This window comes from Emydura macquarii, unplaced genomic scaffold, assembly GCF_026122565.2.
Source record: "Emydura macquarii macquarii isolate MOO-44397 ecotype Brisbane River unplaced genomic scaffold, CSIRO-AGI_Emac_v2 contig_1451, whole genome shotgun sequence".
NCBI classification, from domain to species: domain Eukaryota; kingdom Metazoa; phylum Chordata; order Testudines; family Chelidae; genus Emydura; species Emydura macquarii.
This window is the reverse complement of record NW_027131588.1, coordinates 22,162,226-22,182,277: the sequence shown is the minus strand read 5'-3', so window position 1 is coordinate 22,182,277 and position 20,052 is coordinate 22,162,226. Positions and strand designations below refer to the sequence as shown.

General features: G+C 43.5%; 1 protein-coding gene across 1 annotated transcript; it reads left to right on the top strand.

Moving 5' to 3' along the window:
- The first annotated feature begins 153 nt into the window (after positions 1-153).
- Positions 154-20,019, top strand: POLR1E (RNA polymerase I subunit E). Its single transcript, XM_067553354.1, has 12 exons — positions 154-284; positions 1,679-1,782; positions 6,115-6,191; positions 8,728-8,813; positions 9,652-9,707; positions 10,939-11,083; positions 12,357-12,464; positions 13,100-13,196; positions 14,544-14,677; positions 17,055-17,136; positions 18,268-18,399; positions 18,814-20,019. The coding sequence occupies exons 1-12, from the start codon at positions 224-226 to the stop codon at positions 18,971-18,973; spliced, it is 1,242 nt and encodes a 413-aa protein (XP_067409455.1). The 5' UTR covers positions 154-223; the 3' UTR covers positions 18,974-20,019.
- The last annotated feature ends 33 nt before the right edge of the window (positions 20,020-20,052 follow it).

The following is a 20,052-nucleotide window of genomic DNA, read 5'->3' as shown; positions in this document are numbered from 1 at the left end:
AGCGCCGCGGGAACCACGCCCCGCAAGAAGCGGAGCCGCGCGAAAAGGGGAGTGAAACCGAATCGGCCCCGTGCAGCAGCAGCGGGCGTGCCCGCCCGGGAAGTGGCCGGAAATCCGAGAGGGGGGGCTGGGCCGGGGCCGGGGCCGACTCGCCGCAGCAGAAGGCCGGCGGCGGCAGGGAGGCTCCCCCGGGTGATCGCGGACACGCGGGGACCGCCGCGCCATGGCCGCCGCCAGCTGGTGCTACCGGGGGGAGCCGCAGGAGGAGCAGAGCGCCCTGCTCGGTGAGGCTGGGGCGCGGGCCGCCCCCTCCTTCGCCCCGCGGGACGGGCACCGCGCGGGGGCCGGGCTGGGGGTCCCAGCGGCGTGTGCACGTGTCCGCCCGCCCGCCGCTCTGCAGGGGCGGCCCTGGAGTGGCTGGGGCCGCTGATGTCTGCCATGCGGGAGGGACCGGCCGGCCCTGGCCCGGTGCGCCCCAGGGCCCGGTTCCTGCACCCCGGCAGGAGACTCAGCCGCGGGCCTGTCGGCACCAAGAGCCGGGATTGTGGCTATTGAAAACCGGCTCCGAATAGCCCAGCCCAGATGGTAGTCCGGGAAAGCGAAGTGGAACCGGAAGGCAGGTTTTCTGCGTGTCTCGGAGCTGCTCGGGTGCTGGGATTTGGCCATCAGCCTTGTGATCACAGCGCGTGTTTTTCCGGCTCCGTCCCTGGGCTGCGTTCCAGCCCTGCCCCCGGAATGCACGTGAGCGTGTCTGGCCCCTTTTAACTCTGCCCTGAACATAGCTCCATAAACAGAGATGGCTGGGATAGTCACCAGTGGTCTCTGAGTGCTGAGGTTCAATTCTGGGCTCTGTCTGCATCCAAAACACGGTTTAAATTCATAGATTCCAGGGCCAGGAAGGCACCATGATGATCAGCTAGTCTGACCTGTATAACACAGGACAGAGACCTGCCCCCAAATAATTCCTTGAGCAGATCTCTTTGACAAGCATCCCATCTTGATTTCAAAATTGTCAGTGATGGAGAAATTGTACACGCTTCCAGTCAGGGTCTGTTTCTGACTAGGTGTTTGTACAGCACCTAGCACGGTGGGCCCCTTATTTCAGTTGGGGCAAATAGTAGAATCTTTCAAATCATGTCTGATGACATCCTTCTTTAGTGTCAAGCCTTGATCTAACTTTGCCAGTGAGATTCTATGGCATCTTGTTCATAGGGCAAATTACTGACATCTAGGGTTTAGGATGTAAGGGACCATCTGCTTGGTCTACACCCTTAAATAATGAGGGCCTGTCTATGTGGGAAAATTGACTACAATAACCACTGCAGAAAAAACTGTTCTACAATAGATATTCCAATATAACTTCTTATCTAGGTACTGTTCCATTAGAAAATTCACTTTATTCCAGAATAATTAGTGGGCTTCCAAAGTGGAGTAATTATTCTGGAATAAAATCATGTTTATTCCAGAATAATTAGTGGGCTTCCAAAGTGGAGTAATTATTCTGGAATAAAATCATGTTTATTCTGACATTTAATTTGACATAACTCAGGCTGCACAAAATTATGATGAATGAGGATAACCCTTTTCTTGGCATTGTTATAAACATTTTTGTTTTAAACATACTGTTGCATTTGAAGCAGTACAGATAAAGGTTTTTCTTCTGACAAATTTATTACAGTACAATTCTCAAATGGGAAACTGCAGAATTCTGAAAACATGGATTTTACTTTGTACAAAAACCAAGATGCTACTAATCCCAGAAAAAAGCACCAAAGAATCTTGGTAAGTTTGTTTATCGTTGTACAAGAGTTCTGCATTGAAATATCAGATCCCTGTTTATTACCAGATTTTTGTGTTTGTAAACCAGGATATGTTTGCTAAGAAGTACTGAAAATATTTAAAGGGACACTGTGAAATCAAAAATCTCACTTTTGTTATTTTTGTAACCTGCTACTGTTACAAGTATAATATGTAAGACCATAAGAAATGAAAGAGATTGTATGGATATAAAATATCTAGAGTTATACTGAATAACACATTTTGGGAGGTTGTTACATCTTTTAAGCTATTCGAGATCAAGATGAGATCTAATGTGGGGGCAGATTATCCCACATCTGCTATTTTGGGATTCCTGCACCTTCCTCTGAAGTATTTGGCAGTGCCCACATTTGGAGACAGATATTGGACTAGATGAACTTTGGGTCTGATCCAATCTGTGAATTACTATGATCCTGGGGTGGGGGAAAATCTCTGTTTGTATCAGGTTTTGATTTTCTTTGAGCATTTGACAACCCCTTTGTGTACTGCCATTTTCACTGTATTCACATTTTCTCTTGTATGATGAGATAGGCCCTAGTCCTGAAATGGGATCTGCATGAAGCCCCATTGTCTGTCTCCAGTAGGGGTGTCTGTGGGTTTGCTATCATGGAACTGATGGTAGGAGCAGGGCTTTAGTTGGGCTGTTGTTTTGTGGGGTTCCTCCTGCCCACACACACACACCCGCAATGGAGAGAAAAACTTTAAGAAAATGTAGCTTGTAAAATTTAGCTTTAGATTGTAAAACACCATAAATTAGGAGGAGGATTTAAGCAGGTATAGTAACTGACATTGTTTTTAACTAACTTTTTTTAAAAAAATGGCTGGATTTCAATAAACCCTCCATGTGAATTAGAAACAAACTTTGTAGTATTTTATGAGATTCTGGATGTGTCCTGACCCATATTTCATCTTGCATGGCTGACAAGCTGTTCTTAGCAGCAGAAGTCGGATTGGATTGAGGGAAAATAGCAGCAGAAGTTTAAATAGAACAAACAGCTGCTTGGAACAATGTGGGGAAAGGGTGTGGGGGGAAGCTTTTGCCTGTAGCTTTGAGTTAGCCATGGGTGTTGTGTGTTATGTTAATATGAGAAATAGTATGTACACTGATACCTGAGGCATCTCAATTCTCTAAAAAGAGTGTATTCTGGAGGCTTTAGTCTACAAAACCACAAGATGTCAGTGTAACCTTAAGAAGCAGTACGGAGTATTAGAGTGTTGACAGGTGTGAAAAGCACAATTTTGTTTTGTTAAAACAGTTCATCAGACACACAAATGGGATAGAATTCCATGCTTTTGCCAGTCTTCACATCATAAGAACATAAGAACGGCCATACTGGGTCAGACCAATGGTCCATTTAGCCCAGTATCCTGTCTTCCGACAGTGGCCAATGCCAGGTGCTTCGGAGGGAATGAACAGAACAGGCAATCATCAAGTGATCCATCCCGTTGGCCAGTCCCAGCTTCTAGCAAACAGCAATTCCTGCCTATCCTGGCTAATAGCCATTGATGGACCTATGCTCCATGAACTTATCTAGTTTATTTTTTTAACCACATTATTGTCTTGGCCTTCACAACATCCTCTGGCAAGGAGTTCCACAGGTTGACTGTGCGTTGTGTGAAGAAATACTTCCTTTTGTTCGTTTTAAACCTGCTGCCTATTTAAATTAATCTGTTGATCCCTAATTCTTGTGTTATGAGAAGGAGTAAATAACACTTGTAGGCCAAAAGCTTGATTCTGTTATATTGATTCTATGTGAAATATCCTTATTCTTTTGGTACGTGACAAACCACCACAGCAGTTTCTGTGAGGCTTTGCATTTTGGGTATGTAGGGTGATCTGTTCACTCTTAATAAGTTTGTTTAAAACCACCATCTGTTTGTCCAAAACTAATATCTGAACATTAATTATCCTGTTTGTAAAGTTACCAAAGATCATTCTGTGAAACTGCTGCTGTTATTGAAGTACGCATGTTTTAATATCACTGCTTAATGTAACATCAGCAAATGTTCTAAAACAAAAAAATTCGATATTAAATAAAAATATTTTATAATAGTAAATGTTTTAAATACAAAAAAGTTATTGTTTCTAAAAAAACACTTGTCTTCCAGTTACAAGTTTTAAATAAAATATTAAAATAAGTTCTCTTTCTCTCATATATATATATATTTATATATATGAAACCAAAAAGTAACAAAAAAGGCACCAGCCTCAAACGTTCAAAAAAGTAAAAATAACAACTTTTACAACGCAGACCGTCAAAAGCTGCCCACCCTAATGACCCCAAAATCCACCTCAAAAAACAAAATAAACTATAAAAAATAACAATGTTCATGCTTGCAAAACATGGATGATTAATAATCACACCAGGATGCAAGTGCAGTATGACAAAGCAAAACCTATAAAATGGCATAAAAGCTTACCCCTATTAAAAAAACAAAAAAAATAAGGACTTTGGGTTTGGTTCTACTATCATCTTCCAGGAGCATCAGTGCACACCGGCAGACCCCTGCTCCCTCCCTCATGTCTTAGCCACCTGGCTAGTGGACTAACATGAGCAACTAAGGCTAGTAACTATACTTCATCTTTGTAGAACCGTGTATGTGTGTAAAAGTGTGCAGGAAATTGCTTTTTAAAATCTCTGTATTCACAATAAACATGGCGTATTGACTTGTCCTCCTGAATAAAATCCTGCTGTTTATTTTATAAGCACAACACACTTCCTTATTTACATCATGTACTTGCTGTGGAGTTTAGCTTCACTTTTAAAAACAGAGCCTAACACCATATAACTTACCAAACAATGTATTTCAAGTGTGTTAATACCAATTATATAAATGGATAACAACAGTTTGGGTTATGGGGTTCAATAATGCAGTACGCTTCAAGTTTGAATTACTCTGACCCATATGTTAAATGCAAAATACCATTGCGGTAATATAGTTAAAATTGCCAAATTAAGCGCACAAAGTCATTGATTCTAAAAGTAATATTGACTTTCCCACATTGCACATACTGTATGTATTAGGCTATATGTTTAACAGCATAACTAATAAAAAAGTAAAGCTATTATTTGCAGAGTAGGCAGGCTAAGATGACTACAAAAAACCATGTTGCATTTTCTGATTTCTTTCATGTTTACATTTCTAACCTTAACATTGCATTGCCGTCATTTTTGTTATGATTGAATTCTCTTGTGTGAAAATCTTGCTTGCATCTGCTATAGTGGAAAGAGAAACAAGCTAAAGCCCAGAAAAAGAAAAACCTTATCTGAGTTATTTTGGAGTTACACAGTTGTGTATACTATTCAGTAGTACTATGTACAACCAAAAGCTAGGTAGAAATGTTGTACCACAGAAGTTCAAACGTTCTTTATTTAAATCATTTTTAAATGTAGTCCCTAATCCTGCAAGCTGTTTAGAGTGGCTGAATCGCATTCAGCTTTCAGGATTGGGGACCTAAACTGATGACACAATGAGGTTTTCAAGTTCAGCCATTTTTGAGTTCATGGGCACATAAACATGACAAAGTCTTTATGGGTGTGTGCATATACTGTTCGTGTGTGCTTGTGTATAAAATTAAATTTAAAACAAAAATTGCTGAATTAATTTTACTCATTTACCACTCCCACAGGAATAACATTGGGGCTGAGACAAAACACAGCAATTCTCAGTCCTGAGGGAGAAGTAGTTTTCAGGAAGTTTTGAGCAACCGTTATAATGACAGGCTGTATGTAACTTTAACTAAAGCATCTAAAATAATTTTATAAATTTAAATTTAATTTAATAGCAAAAATGGTTAATTTCTTTTACATATTTAGCCTGAACTATTTACAGCATTTCTATTACAAACCATCACTTTTAGGTTTCTCTTGTGGACAAGACATCTTAGCTGTGTTTTTAAATTAATGAGACTCCGAAGTTCATGACGGTGCTAAGAATGTTCTGAAGTTAACCAAAAATACCGTTAGAACTATGAAGACAATAATTTCCATGTAACATATTCTTACCTGCCTTTTAGGTGAATGTGGAGGTAGCATTATTTACCACGTTGGGCTCTTTCAGCCATAAGAAATGTTTATTTTAAGACTTTCTTTGAGAAATCTTGGGTTTTTTTTAATAAAATTGATGAGAAAGTGTCTCTAAAAGTAGACAAGTTAAAAATGTCTTTTATTCAGAGAACTGGTCTCTGATACCCAGGAAAAAAGGACTTACTAGCTAGGTTAGAAAGTTCAGTGCACGTGGAGAATTTTTGTCAAAAGTAGCCCACCACTAAAGTTATTTTTCTTTGTATCTTAGACTTCAGAGACAGACAGGCTTTCTTACGTGGGAAGGAACTTCGGCTCAGGAGTCCTGAAATGTAACTCCCTCTGCAGGTATGAGGTACATACGGGGAAGGAAAGCAGTTTTGTTTACTGGATTCTTCTCTTAGCCTTTTCAGATGTGCTGTTTATTAATACGGGGGCAGGTTTTCAGGAGAAGTCTGCTTCTGCTGAGGCTCTGAAATAAAGAGAGCAAATTTTCAAGAGTTCAGCAGCTGCCATTGCTCTCAGTGACAGGTGCTGAGTGCTTCTGAAGATTCTGGCCGGGCAGTGTAGGCGTACATCAGATTTGGGTAAAAAAAAGATGAGTAAAATCATTGAGGAGACACCCTGATGTAGCAAAATCCAATGTAATAATCCACCCCTCAGATCTGGCAGAATCTACACATGAGCCGTGCAGAGGATTCCTTGGTCTTGCATTATCCCTGTGCAGTTGCAGGACTGCAGCCTGGTGTATCTGTCTTGATAATCTATTGAACTGTTTCATACACCATCGAAGGAAATAGATGTGAAGTGATGGTGCAGTATTTTCATTGGGAAGGATAGGAAAAAGATAACAGACCCTTGGAGAGTCCAGGCAAATGTTAGTTAGTATTAATAATGTTATTTATCAAGCCTCTCTTGACCTAGTAAGCCAGAACAGAGGAGTGTCCCTAAGAGAGATGCTCAGGTCAAACTTGAGCCTAAATTTAGGTTTTGTTGTGTATATAAATAGCAAGAGAAAAAGAAGAAAACAAGCTTTTACATGATTTAAGGAAATAGTACAACATGACAGTACAACATGGTTTTTCTGTTGGAACTGAGTAATCAAATCATATAAGGCCCCGATCCTGCAAAAACCTACTCATATACTTCTCTATGAGGAATCCTTTTGAAATCACTTAGTAATCGGATGTCCAGATACCTAAGGCAGCTATGAAAATCCTACCTTAGAAGTGGAATGTGGAGAAGACCTAGAATTGGATTTCTGTTCCTCTAACTAAACTGATTCTAAGGCAAATGCAGCTAAAACTTTGCCTGTGGTGTTCACAACTCAAACTTTGCAGCTAGTTTCACTCTTAGGTTTAGAGACCAGTTTGTTTTAATATTACATTGTGGGGTCAAATTTGACTTGATGTTTCTCTTATATTTAATACATACGAGCAGGGGATGAAAAAGGAGATTTTCAGAAATGTCTGTCTAGTCGGAGTCCTATTCACATCTGTCCTGGTAACAGAATTGCAGTGACATACTTTTGCTGAGTCTGTGCCTCGTAACAATTAAAATATAAATGGGGGATGTGCGGGGCTGGGGGGGGGGGGGGGAGAGGAACAAATTAGTTCACTGTTTGTTTTGGATCATGAAGAATGTGGCGAGGGGACGGTGCTTCTAAACTTTAATCTCCTCATCTGCTCAGGGACTAAAGGATTTGATTAAAAGAAAGTACCTTTCTGCTACTAACCATTTTGTTAAGAAGTCCAAGGGTGACTGCAGCTGGAAATGCTGGACTAAAATTGTGAAAGAGATTGATTACATGCTGGTCATGTTCTCCTCTCTCTCAAATGAAATGAGGAGAGCTGTGACTTTAATTTTGACAGAACTTAATTGACAACACTGTCATTGCAACAAGACTCTGGGGTGGTTTTATGCTTGTGTCTGGAGAATTAAATTGAGAACCAATTAGTCTAATCAACATCTAGGCGACAAATCTCAATGATGTGCAATTTTATACCATCTCTGAACACTCTTATCACTGGGATGATTAAGAGACTGTTTTAATGATGTAATCAGTTCTTGCAACAGCTGCTGTAGAGCCCTAGCCACGTGCCTGGCTAATGAGAGGCCAATTCTTGAAGGTGGCGGGATGGAAAGGCATAGCTTTCGGCATCTTCTGTCGGCATAGCTGCATCTACACAAGGGGTTTGGTCGTCATAGCTGTGTTGGCCGGGTGTGTGATTTTTCACACCCCTGACCAACATAGCTACGCTGGTATACGTTTCAAGTGTAGCCCCAACCTTATGTTCTAGGGGCCATTACTAAGCAGAGAATGGACACATAGAATCTGAGTTTTAAAAAGAATCAACAGACACTGCAAAAGAGCGGTCCAATCTTGGCCAGTTGCTTCCAGCAAACACTTATTTGCTTGAGAACCACATCAGGGTCTGAAATATCCATATCCGAGGCATTCCAGATAGAACTTATCCTGAGCCCCAGGCGGCTCTGGAAAAACTTCAGTCGTGACCTTCTGAAGCCAGACTCTGCACCTAATGAGATCAAGTTTAGAGGAGCTGTTAGGATTCCTGCAACTAGAAACAAGAAAGACAATCAAGAATAGCACTTAGGTGCCTGAACACTCGTTTTATGTGCTTTGGGGCTAATTTAGATGCCTTCATTTGAGGCTCCAGGATTAAAAATCAGGTCTCCTATGTGACTTCTATGGAACTCGCTTTATTGTGAAATTCTAACTGTTGTGATTGGAAAAAAATCGGTCACTGCTGGGCAGGGAAGGAGGAGGAGGAGGGACATGAAGAGCACCAAGCCATATCATCTCCCTAACGTGTGTCACTTATGATCATCTCTGGTTAACCACCCCTCGCTGCGCTCTCCGTAGGTACTTTGTCGGTGTTTTAGACAAGGACTCTGGACAAATGGAAGTCTACAATGCTGAATTATTCAACATGCAGCCACTGTTGTCAGGTACCATGCCACCAATATTACAGTACATCTGTACTCCGTGTGCGTTTCACTCAGTCTGCTGCCTATAGTTTGGCTTCAGGCCATGAGAGTATTCCTGTTTCTATCAATCCAGTGTCATGGATATTTTCGTTGGTCCCGAGGGGCGTTACGGAAAGGAAAGAGCACAAGCCGTTTGTACAATGTCCTCATGATATGCTTTTTTCCTGTGCTTTAAGGAGATAGCGTGCAATGTGGAAGCCAGTAAAAGGGAGAGTTGTAGCTAAGAGATGATATTTAGGAAGGGGGTGGAGAGTAGTTAGAGTAAATCAAGATGGAAGGTGGAAAACATTGACTTTAACACCAACCAGTGGTTTCAGGTCATGTTTTGGAGTGATCATCTTTGTCCAAAAAGCCCATCTTTGCTGTCTTCTGCTTAGGAGAAGACTAGAATTAAACAGGCCTGGAGATTGAATTGACACTTTCTGGGAAATAAAATAATCCCTGGACAGCAGAGTTCTTCAGCAGGGCTGCATTTATCATCACGAGACAAGAGGAAAATATTTGGTATCCTCAATGATTTGTTTCCTTGGTGCACTAGGTGATCCTAATATTAGTATAATCCAGGACACACCTTTGCGACTTGTCAAACCGATGTATTAATGCTCTGTGTAGGAACATGAATATTCAGTCTCTCTCTTAAATTCTGCCTAGTATTTCAGTGTTATCCTTTTAAAAATTCTCAAATATCAGGTGTGAGAACTTGGATACCAGGTTCTGGCACAGTGTGAATGAAGACATACGTATTACGGACGGCGCTGACAGTCGTACCTAAGTGTGCTCATTTTTGTTCTTTTGGTAGGTGATTTAATAGATGATGACCCATCAGATTATCAGAATAAATCCTACAGAGAGAAGGTAAAAGCTTCGTTTTTTAACAGAATCACCTACTAGCCTAGAAATGATTTGTCGTTAATGGGCGTAGTTTAACATTTTTAGCATGTATTGAAGCTGAGCAATAGGTTTTCAGTGACGTAACTGCAGTATTTTTATCATTGTAGCATTGGTGCTGCTTCTCTGAACTTGCTAAACATTAAACAATTGGAGAATTGGTCAGAATTCAAAATATGAAATTCAGTAAAGATCAGTGCATCGCCATATTTGGAGTGGGGAAGGAATTTTCCCTCGGGGCAGACTGGCAGAGGCCCTGGGGGTTTTTCGCCGTCCTCTGTAGTGTGAGGCATGGGTCACTTGCTGATGGATTCTCTGTACCTTGAAGTCTTTAAACCATGATTTGAGGACTTCAATAACTCAGTCATAGGTTAGGGGTCTGTTATCTTCTATGATTCTATGACACGTGTCAATGGTGGTCTAGGTTTACTTGGTCCTGTCTCAGTGTTTGCGGGCTGGACTTGATGATTTATTGAGGTCCCTTCCAGCCCTACATATCTATGATTCCATGATTTTAACCCTTAAACGTAGACAGACTGCAGTTCAGCAATGACTCATACAGGTGCTTAATTTTATGCAGGGTGGGTCCATTGTCTCATGGAAGACAATGACTTCTTACAATGTGTAAAGTTAAGCATGCGCATAAGTCATTGCAGAATCAGTGCCTTAATCACTATATAGGAGATGGGAAAATACTTTTTTTTCCAAATGTTACAAACTCTACTTATTTTTAGACCCTACACTTTGTAGCTATTACCTGAAAGCCCTTCTGTGCACTCTAAGCCAAAGTGAATTTTAGAGTTTTTTTAAAAGGAGCTCTTGCTCACCCAACGCTCTGTATTTAGTTACATAAACAGGGGTTCTATTAGATTTACAGTATCTTGGCTAGTGTTTCATTAGCTGATTGCCCACTTACATATGGGCATTAGGTCATGGTTAAGATTAAAGATTTTGTCACAGTTATTTTTAGGAACAGGGAGGGGTCATGGGCAATGAACAAACCTTCACGGAAGTCGTGACCTCTCTGACTTTTACTAAAAATAATTATGACAAAATGGGGCTGGGGGGAGGGTGGGATGAGAACAGCAGGCAGGGTCACCCCTATGGGAGTTGGGGGCCAGGGCTGGGAGCTCCAATGCCGTCCAAAGAGCATCCCTCTGTATCTAGATGCAGCAACATAGACTGATTTCTTGTGCAGGTGGATTCCTGTATCGAAGCCTTCGGTACCAACAAGCAGAAGCGAGCCCTGAACTCTCGAAGGATGAACCAAGTTGGCAGTGAGACTTTAAATGTGGCTGTGATGAAGGCGGCAGAAAACATCATAGAGGCAAAAGGTGTAGCTGGTAAGTAACCAGAGGGATGTGGAAGAAGAGCAGGTTTTTGGAGACTTGCTCATTCATTGGGTCTGTTCCCTCTTCTAATATATTCAGAGGATTCACTGAACTCAAGAACCGGGAGAAATTTGCCTGACGTTTTAAATGAAGCCGTGTGTTGAACTGTATGGCAGTGGCACTGGAGAAATTTGAGCAGGCACGAATTAACAAATGATCGTTGGGCCATGCAGATCTCTCTGCTACACGTACACCGAAACCAAATCTTCTCCTTCTGATCATGCTTATTATAAATTGGCGAATCATCAATTCTTTTCCTTGCCCGTCTCAGCCATCTGGTAGCAGAGGGTCCTGGAAAGTTATCCTCCCCATCCAGGGTGTGAGCTGTTCTCACAGAACGTTAGCCCCTACAACTTGTCACCCTTTATCGTTTAAAGTACTACAAAGGACCGGCTGACTCCAAAGCTTTCAGCCCTACAAGCTAAGTTCTCCTGTCAGTCCTGTGGGTGTGGGCTTCAGATCAGACAAGCAGCAGAAATGAAGGCTGTTCTTGCTCCCATTCCACAGGATTGTGTCACCATGTCCAGTCAGACTCCAAATGAGGATTTGCAAATCTCCACAGTTATCAGCGATGACGTGATGCCAGTGGTGTAAAACTGTGGGGAACCACAATGGTGCCTTTAGCCCTTTATTTATATTACAATTATTTCACTATTGCATGGAGAGGCCTTAATCAGAGACTGCACAGCCCGTAGCACAGTGGAGTCCCAAACGGACAAGAAAAAGACAGTCCCCATCCCTCTTACACTGAAGGTTTAAGACCAGGTTACACAGACACCTGTCATGGATGGTCTGGTATACTTAATCCTGCCTCAGTGACGGGGGGATGGAGTAGGTTGACCCCTGGAGGTCCCTTCCAGCCCTCCACTTCTGAGCTCCCAAAGAGCTCCCAATCGGAGAATGCATTGATATGTTCTGCCCACACAAGAACACTCTGTGTAGTGTAGATAACTCTACCAGGAGGGAGGAAAATGGTAGAAATTTGCAGAATCATTGTTGTGAGTTTGATGTTGTTCATTTCAGAAAGCTTCTGTTATTCCCTCCATACACGATATGACATTTAGAGCTTTAAGTTCTTACTTGGAGAGTTCTCTTTTTTTTTTTTTTTTTTAAAACCAAGAATTCCCTTGGAATAGACTGACACTAAACCGGAGCGATCAGTTTGTGGTTCCATTCACGTTAGTATTGGCTCAAGTGCTCTCTCATCTCCCGCTTGCTTTGAAAGCTTTAGTCAATGATGCAGCTCAGGATGACTTGCCGGATGTCTCCATCTTCCTACCTCCCTGCCATGAAGATGCTGACAAACCAGAGAATGTCTACAGGTTTGATGACCGTATCCTTTACGGGGCAGGGCCCTGCTTTACCCAGCTGAAAACACTGAAGTTAAAGGAAAGGTTCAGACTCGGAGGAGTTGTTCGTCAGCTAAGAGGAGTAATTTCTGTCCGGGAACAAAAAGGGAAGGACAGAGGATTTGAGATAGTACGTCAGGGCTTTGGACTGACAAGTTACTCGTCTTGCCTTTTGGGCGGCTTCTCCCAGAGGAGATGATTTTGTGCCTTCCCCTGTGTGAAGATTAAGTAGATATCAAACGTGGGTGTTATGGAGGGAGCAAAGGCTTGAATTTGGACTGTTGAGCCAAGGATCGAGAGAGATCCTTCATCATGAAATCAAAGCCTAAAGGGACGTTAATCCTGGCCGGCTTCCAGTGCCTGCGATTGGTTGTGCCTGTTTACGGTACATCTCCCCGCGCAGTGTGCGTTAGATATACTGTTCTGCGCGGCCCTAGAATGTTGTTTATTGTTGCTGTGAGCAGCAGTGCAATGGAGGAAGAGGTTCCTTCGGGTGATGTAAATCTACCTGACTTGCCTACTAAGCCGGGGTGTTTTGAAACTTAATGGTCATTCAGGGCCTCTAGATCCTCAGCTGAAAGAGCAACGTGTTCTTTATTATTTCTTAAAACCCCTCCAGTCCTCTCCCCTGCCGAATACGAAGCACTGCAGACTCCAGCGGCAGCTCTTGTTAACATGACTCCGGAGGAGATCCTTAAGAAGGCAGACGAGAAAAGGTAAGGACACTCTAGGCTTGTTGATGGGGCAAATGTAGCGGTCAGTTCCTTTGTCATAAAATAGGAGTTGAAACAATGAGTAGCTTCCAGCATGAAGGAAAACATCTGTGGAATCCAGGTGACACGTGTAGGAAGCTGTATATCACTAGTGGTGAGTCCAGACAGATTTCGGTTTGTTCCAGTTGTTTCGTTCGATGGAATCACTAGCCCCAGGAACCAGCAGATGCATAAGTTCGGTGCTGTTTTGAAAACCTGGAACCAGATGACCAGATGGAAGAATTAGATCGGTTCATGGAGGCTAGGTCCATCAGTGTCTGTTAGCCAAGATAGTCAGGGACACAACGCCATGCTCTGGGTGTCCCTAAACCTCTGACTGCCAGAAGCAGGTCTGAAAGACAGAGGATGGATCACTCGATAAATTGCCCTGCTCTGTTCACTCCTTCTGAAGCATCTGGCACTGGCTACTGAAGGACAACAGGACACTGGGCTAGATGGACCATTTGTCTGACCCTGTATGGCCGGTCTTAAGTTCTTAGGACAATTTTCCTCTGTGGTGGGTAGCTTTATTTGTGTTCCAAAAAGGTTCATTTCTTTCTTAAAGTAACATGTTCTAGGACGTAATAAATCTCTTAATACTGACTTCAAAGTTGTGATTCATACACTGGAGAAGACAAGGGCCTTTCTTTGTTTTGTTCCCTTTATCCCAAGGCGGTATGTAACCTGAACTGAGCGGTGAACTCTGCTCTCAGTGAGACGAGCCAAAATCCAGTCAGCAGGCTGAGGGATGCCTGTAATTTGGGGAGTGCATCTGTGTGCATGCAGCTTTCTAACAGCAAGAGCTGGGGGTCCTAGGAAACAGCCAGAAGCCAAAGGCAGAGTCTCCGCCTGCTTGTGTAGGTGCAGCCAGCAGGGCTACTGTTGGGGGGGATGGGTAATACGAGACGTGTAAGGAACAGGCTAGAAAATAGGAAGAGATGAGGTTGGATAGGTAAACATGGAAAATGCTGGGGGCCAGAGAAGAGGGCTGGGGTGGAAAATCCAAGGGTTTTGAAGACAAGCAGGGTTATTATGATTTAGTTGGGGTTGGTCCTGCTTTGAGCAGGGGGTTGGAGTCGATGACCTCCTGGAGGTCCCTTCCAACCCTCATCTTCTAGGATTCTATGATTAAAGTGAACAGGAAGCAAACAATAATTCTGAGCATGGTGGGAGAAGGCCCCGTTCTGGTCTTAGAGGTGTATTCCTTATACTTGGGCATCCACTGGCCTAGCGTGCTGTACCATAACCCCCTTCCTAAGTTTATGCTTATTTGCTCTTTGCTCTAAGGGCTCTTCCTTCTCTTTCTTTTAGCCATTGCTCCTTTGTTCTAGAAGAACTGAAGTCCATGCCTCTAAGTGAGGAGAGCCGGGACCATAAGGCGCGGTGTCTGTGGTTTCTGAATGCCCTCATCAAGTTCAGTTTCCAGAAAGTGATTAAGAAGAAATGTAAGTTAATAGCAGGAGCATCTTTCTGCCCTATTTACCTTCCAGCCTCGGATTGGAGTTTGTTTTGTAACTAATGGAGTCTGAAATCCAGAAAAAAATAAAATTCCACCAAGGTGACAGATGAGAGCTAACAGACATCTGTAGCAGTTTGAGCCCCGTGTTCTCTTTTGGGGCAAGGCTGAGATTTTGAAAGCGGTCTAGGGCATTTAGGCACACATCCAATGGAAGGTAGGTGTCTAAAGCCCCTTGGCATGCTTTGAAAATCTGAGTCTAAGAACACTGATGAAAAATGAACTCTTTTGTTTCCTACAAAGCCTGATGATGAGTCTACACGGGGGAACACAAAAGCTTGCAAGCAAGTAGTGTTGTGCAGTCAACACCTCAGCAGTGAGCGTAACGCAGAACAACACACGTTAGCGAGTGTCACAAACACTCTTCCATTTAGAAGTAGAAATTGCATAGTCTTGTCAGTAAAAGTAAGTTTTCTTGAAATTGAAAAAGCCCCAATAATTCAGGATTGTAAACTTGTGGTTTTAATTCATCAGTGACTTTGCCGTCTTAGAGCAGGATACCGTGAAGACCAGAGACTAACTCCTGCCTTCCTTGGGGCAATAACTCTGAGAAATGTGCTGCATTTTCTCTCTTACCCGGGTCTTGCACTAACCCTAATCCTGCCTCTCTCAGTGGGGTTCACAGTACTCTTTTGGGGACCAGATGCATTGCTCTTCCTGTGAGCAAGGACCTGGACAATCCTAGGTGAATCTCCAGAAAATCTCCAGACTTTTGGTTCTGTTTGTACAGCCCCTAGCACAATGGAGGCCTCCTGGTCCTTGACCGGGCCTTCAGGCTGATACCATAAGGCAAATAAATAATAATATGGAAATGTAAAGATTGTTTAAAAAAAAAAAAATCAGAATATTGCCACCTTTAACATGTCCTGCATTTTTGGTTTGTGTCTGTATCCACAAACTGAAATCATGGAAGCTGTTATGTCTGCTCAGATCCAGTCCACTAGTCTATGCTTTCTAATTCAACCTAAATTACTTCTGCAATGCTTTAATTGAAGGGACACAGTGGGGCCCAGTGGATGGAGCACTGGACTGGGACTCAGGAGACTTGGGTTCTAATCCTGGCTCTGCCACTGGCCTGCTGGGGGATTAAGTTCCTCTCCCTGTGCCTCAGTTTCACCATCTGTAAAATGAGGATAATGATACTGACCTCCTTTATCTGCTCATGAAAAGTGCTGTATAAGTGCTAGGGATTATTATGTTATTATTGGGATCAGAATAGCATCAACAAAATCATCAATTTAGCACAGCGTTGCCAACTCCAGCCATTCAAAAATCATGAACCAGGCCCCTCAAAGTAATGACTGGCTTTAAAAAAAAAAAAAAAAAAAGAGATTTTATCTTTTTAAAATAATTTTTGGCAGTTTTTCTTTCCAGTTTCTGAGTTTTCAGGGTTACACTTCCATGTTTTCAAGGTTTTCTCCACAATCAAGAAGATTAGGATGGAGATTCCACCCCCCCCAGGTAACCCATTCCAGTGCTTCACCACCCTCCTAGGGAAAAAGTTTTTCCTAATATCCAACCTAGGCCTGCCCTGCTGCAACTTGAGACCGTTGCTCTAATGTTATAGTTAAGCTGACCTAACCCCCAGCACAAGTGATGATGGAAGAATTCTTCTGTCAACGTAGCTATTGCCTCTTGAAGAGGTGGATTAACTCTGCCAGTGGAAGAACTCAGCCTGTTAGTGCAGGTACTGTCTACGCGAAGGCGCTATAGCAGCACAGTGGCAGGAGCATTTCCAGTGCAGACAATGCCCAAGTGATGAAAAGGAAATTCAATTTTTTGAAAAACTATCTGTTTTAATAACCTGCCTTGGTTCTGGAAACACAAATAGGGAAGGTATTATATTAATACTTAATGTCATTTAATCTAGGAGTCCAAGTTACGGACCAGGACTGCACTGTGCTAGGTGCTGTACAAAGAAAGAACAGAAAGATGGTCTGTCGATGGCACAGAAGCTTGTCCTACATTCTAGGGGTAACATTTTCAAAAGTGACCAGCCATTAGGTGCCTAAATCGGATTGAAAGTCATTGGGATTCAGGCTTGTAAGCACCTAAGTCACTTTTGAAAATGGGCTTTTGGATTGCAAATCACTTCGCCATGGTTTGAAAAGGTTACCCTACGTGCTGTGCCTAGGTTGTCAAGATACTGATTTATGTGTTTTCAAGTGTCCCCTTAAAGATGTAATAGAAGCAGCACAAAACCAGCACAGTATAATAATAGTTCTTAAGTGTTAATGTTAATGAAGCCCCGTTATGTTCAGAGTGTGTGTGTTTAACATTTCATTGCAAAAAGCTTTCTCTTCTAGACCCAATGGGCCCCGACTGTCCACCCATCATAAACCGCAAACTGATGAAAAACTTCACAGCCCTGACCTACAACAATGGCAGGTAGCGAATGGTTTGTTTTGTTTGAAATTGATGTTCCTGAGCAGTGGATACAGGAAAGTTCAGGTCAAGGGATCATAACGGCGCCCATGTTCTCCAGAAATCATCTCAACGGCCACATAAAGAAACCTGAATTATTGGCATCTTCTCTGCTCATTGCTTGTAAATGTGGGTGCGGAGATTTTTCTGGGTAGAAGATGGAAGGGGTGTAGCTTTCAGAGCCGCACCTCTGTCGCCATGCTGAGCAATCCTCTGTACTTCGTGGGGGGACTCTGGCTCTGATTCTCCGCTGCCTTATGCCAGTGTAAATCAGGAGGGACTCCACTGGTGTGAGAGGAGACTCTGGCCTGATGGCTGGTGTTTTATTTAACACTGTCAGCACAAAGGCCTGCGGTAAAACGTTCACAAGTATCTGAGTGACGTAGGAACCTACGTCCCATTTTTAAGAGACCATGGTACTTCAGAGCTCAAGTGCTATTGAAACGCACGGAGGCATTACTGAAAACGCTGCCCCTGTCTACACACCCAGTTGCACCAGTTAAACTGAAGGGGTGATTGGAAACTTAGGTAGTAAATCAGTGCAACTTTGCACTCAGCAGCTCTTAAATCAGGTTTATGTTGACTTGTAACTAGCGCTGGGTGAAATTTTACAGCCCACTCGGTCCTTTGATGAAAAACGCAGTTTTGGTCGACCCAAAACCATTCACAGATTTGACGCACGCAGTTTCGGTCATTCCCAAAAGGAGAAGGAGGAGGAGGTGATGGTGGTCCTATAACCATTAGCACAGTGGGCAGGGCGCTCGTCTGGGATGCGGGGGACCCAGAGGTGATTTCTCCACCCCCGGAATGGCCTGAAATGGATTTTTTCAATTCACTGCAAATTCCAAAAAATTTCTGCTTTGGTTTGATTCAAATTGAATGATTTGTAATGGTTTTCGGAACTGCCATCAGAGCAAAAAAAACCCAAACCACTGCTTTGCCAGTTTTCGGTCTGCGGTAAAAGTGGTGTTCTACGAGTAATATCATCCCAGGGCTTGTCTTTAGATGTAGGCAGCGGCAATCCCGCCAGGTTATACTTTGGCTCTGTTGAAGTGTCACCTTTTTGTCTCTTCCCCCTACCCTCTTATTCCCCAGTATCCAGAATTTAATCTCTGCTTCGATGAAGGCTAAAATTACAGCCTATGTCATAGCGTTAGCCTTGCACATTAACAACTTCCAGACAGACCTGACTATGCTGCAGCGGGACATGAGACTGCGGGAGAACAGGTTCGTGATGTTCCTGTTAATAGCTGATGAAGTGGGGTTCTGCCCACCAAAGCGGATGCCCAGATACATTTGGTAGTCCTTAAGGTGCCACAGAACTCCCACTATTCTGCTGAAAACAGCCCGGCACGGCTAGCCCTGGAGAAACACCACGCGTTCAGTCATTTTAAAAAGGTTTTGGTTTCTTGGGGGAGGGGTGTGGGAACAGCGCTGGGGAACCAGGCTGCAGTTCCTTAACTGAGCAGCTGTGGGGTGTAATAACCAATAATCTTGTCCAGCACTTGTCATCAGTAGATCTCAGCCACAGAGCCGAGTTACTGCTGGCTTTGGCTGCCCTGTTCTCTGGGGTGTCTGTGATTTGACACTGGAGCAGACACGCCTGTATTCACTGATCTGAGTGGGTTTTATTTTTGTCAGAATGGTTGAGATCGCTAAAGCCATGAGGCTGAAGATCTCCAAAAGGAAGGGGCCGTCAGGACTCCTGGCTGATGAAGAACACAAGCTGGCCACCCTCTCTCTGCCCTTACCTTCATACAGACCCTCAGGGCGCCAGCAGAAGCGGAAGAAGATGAGTTAAAGGAATACTGTGCACATCTTGCGGAGGAGAAGACCGGCTGAAAGGACAGGACAAGACAGGACCCTCTGTGAGAACAAAGCCGCTGCAGTTTCCTGCAGGCATTGGCATTTCATCCGTTGGAGGCTGCCACTAAATACGGGTTTGGACAGATCTCTGTAATCAGTCCTTCTCAAAAATAAAACCAACCCCAAACTCTCTCCTCCTTCCTCCACACATACACCCATACTTCGAGGATATGGGGATGGGAGAGAGAGAAGAGGGTGGGCCACGCAGCAGGGTGTTTTGACCACAAACATTCTTTAGCCCTTGATCAATTATAGTCCCATTAAATCTGGGAAAGAAGGCAGGCAGGAAAATGAATGCCCTAGGGTCAGCCCTGGCGGTTTGTGACTGTGCACCCTACACGAGAGGATTCCAGACTCTCACCCCATCAGCTCCTCTTCCTCTCTTGAGGTCTGTGCCTCTCGGAGAGTATTGTAATCCATAGTAAAAGGAAGTTCTCCCCCTGGCTTCTAACGAGGAGGAGTCAGACCTTCTCATCTTCATTCCTACCCTTACTTGCTGTGTGACCTGGGGCAAGACCATTAGCTGGTGTTTATTTCAGCTGGTTTTGCCTGGAGCCTATTGTTACTGATCTGGAGATGCATGAGACTCTCTGAACTTTTGCACTTTCCCATCATTGCTAAACGTGATGTTAGGGAATTCTTGGAAGTTCAGCACTTTGCTACTTCTGTATATCGCTGACTTCCTTCTCCTACACCAAAGCCCCAAACAAGCGTGTTAGAACTTTTGTGTGTCCCATTCTCCCAGCGTCAGATTTGCAGAAAATAAGACCATTGTCACAGAGGACAGCAGATGACAATTGCGAGAATGGAACACATACGGGGCAAGATGTCCTGCCTGCCCGTTTATTGTTATCATACCTAACCCCGTCAACCAGAAAGGGGCATTGCTGTCTGCTCTGCTGAAATCCTTTAAGCGTAAGAGTAGAACCCAGCCAGTCCCTCAGTCTTCCCTGGAAGTGCAGGCTCCAGCTATGCTGTTGAAGTGTGTGTGTGTGGGGGGGGGGGGGGGTGTGT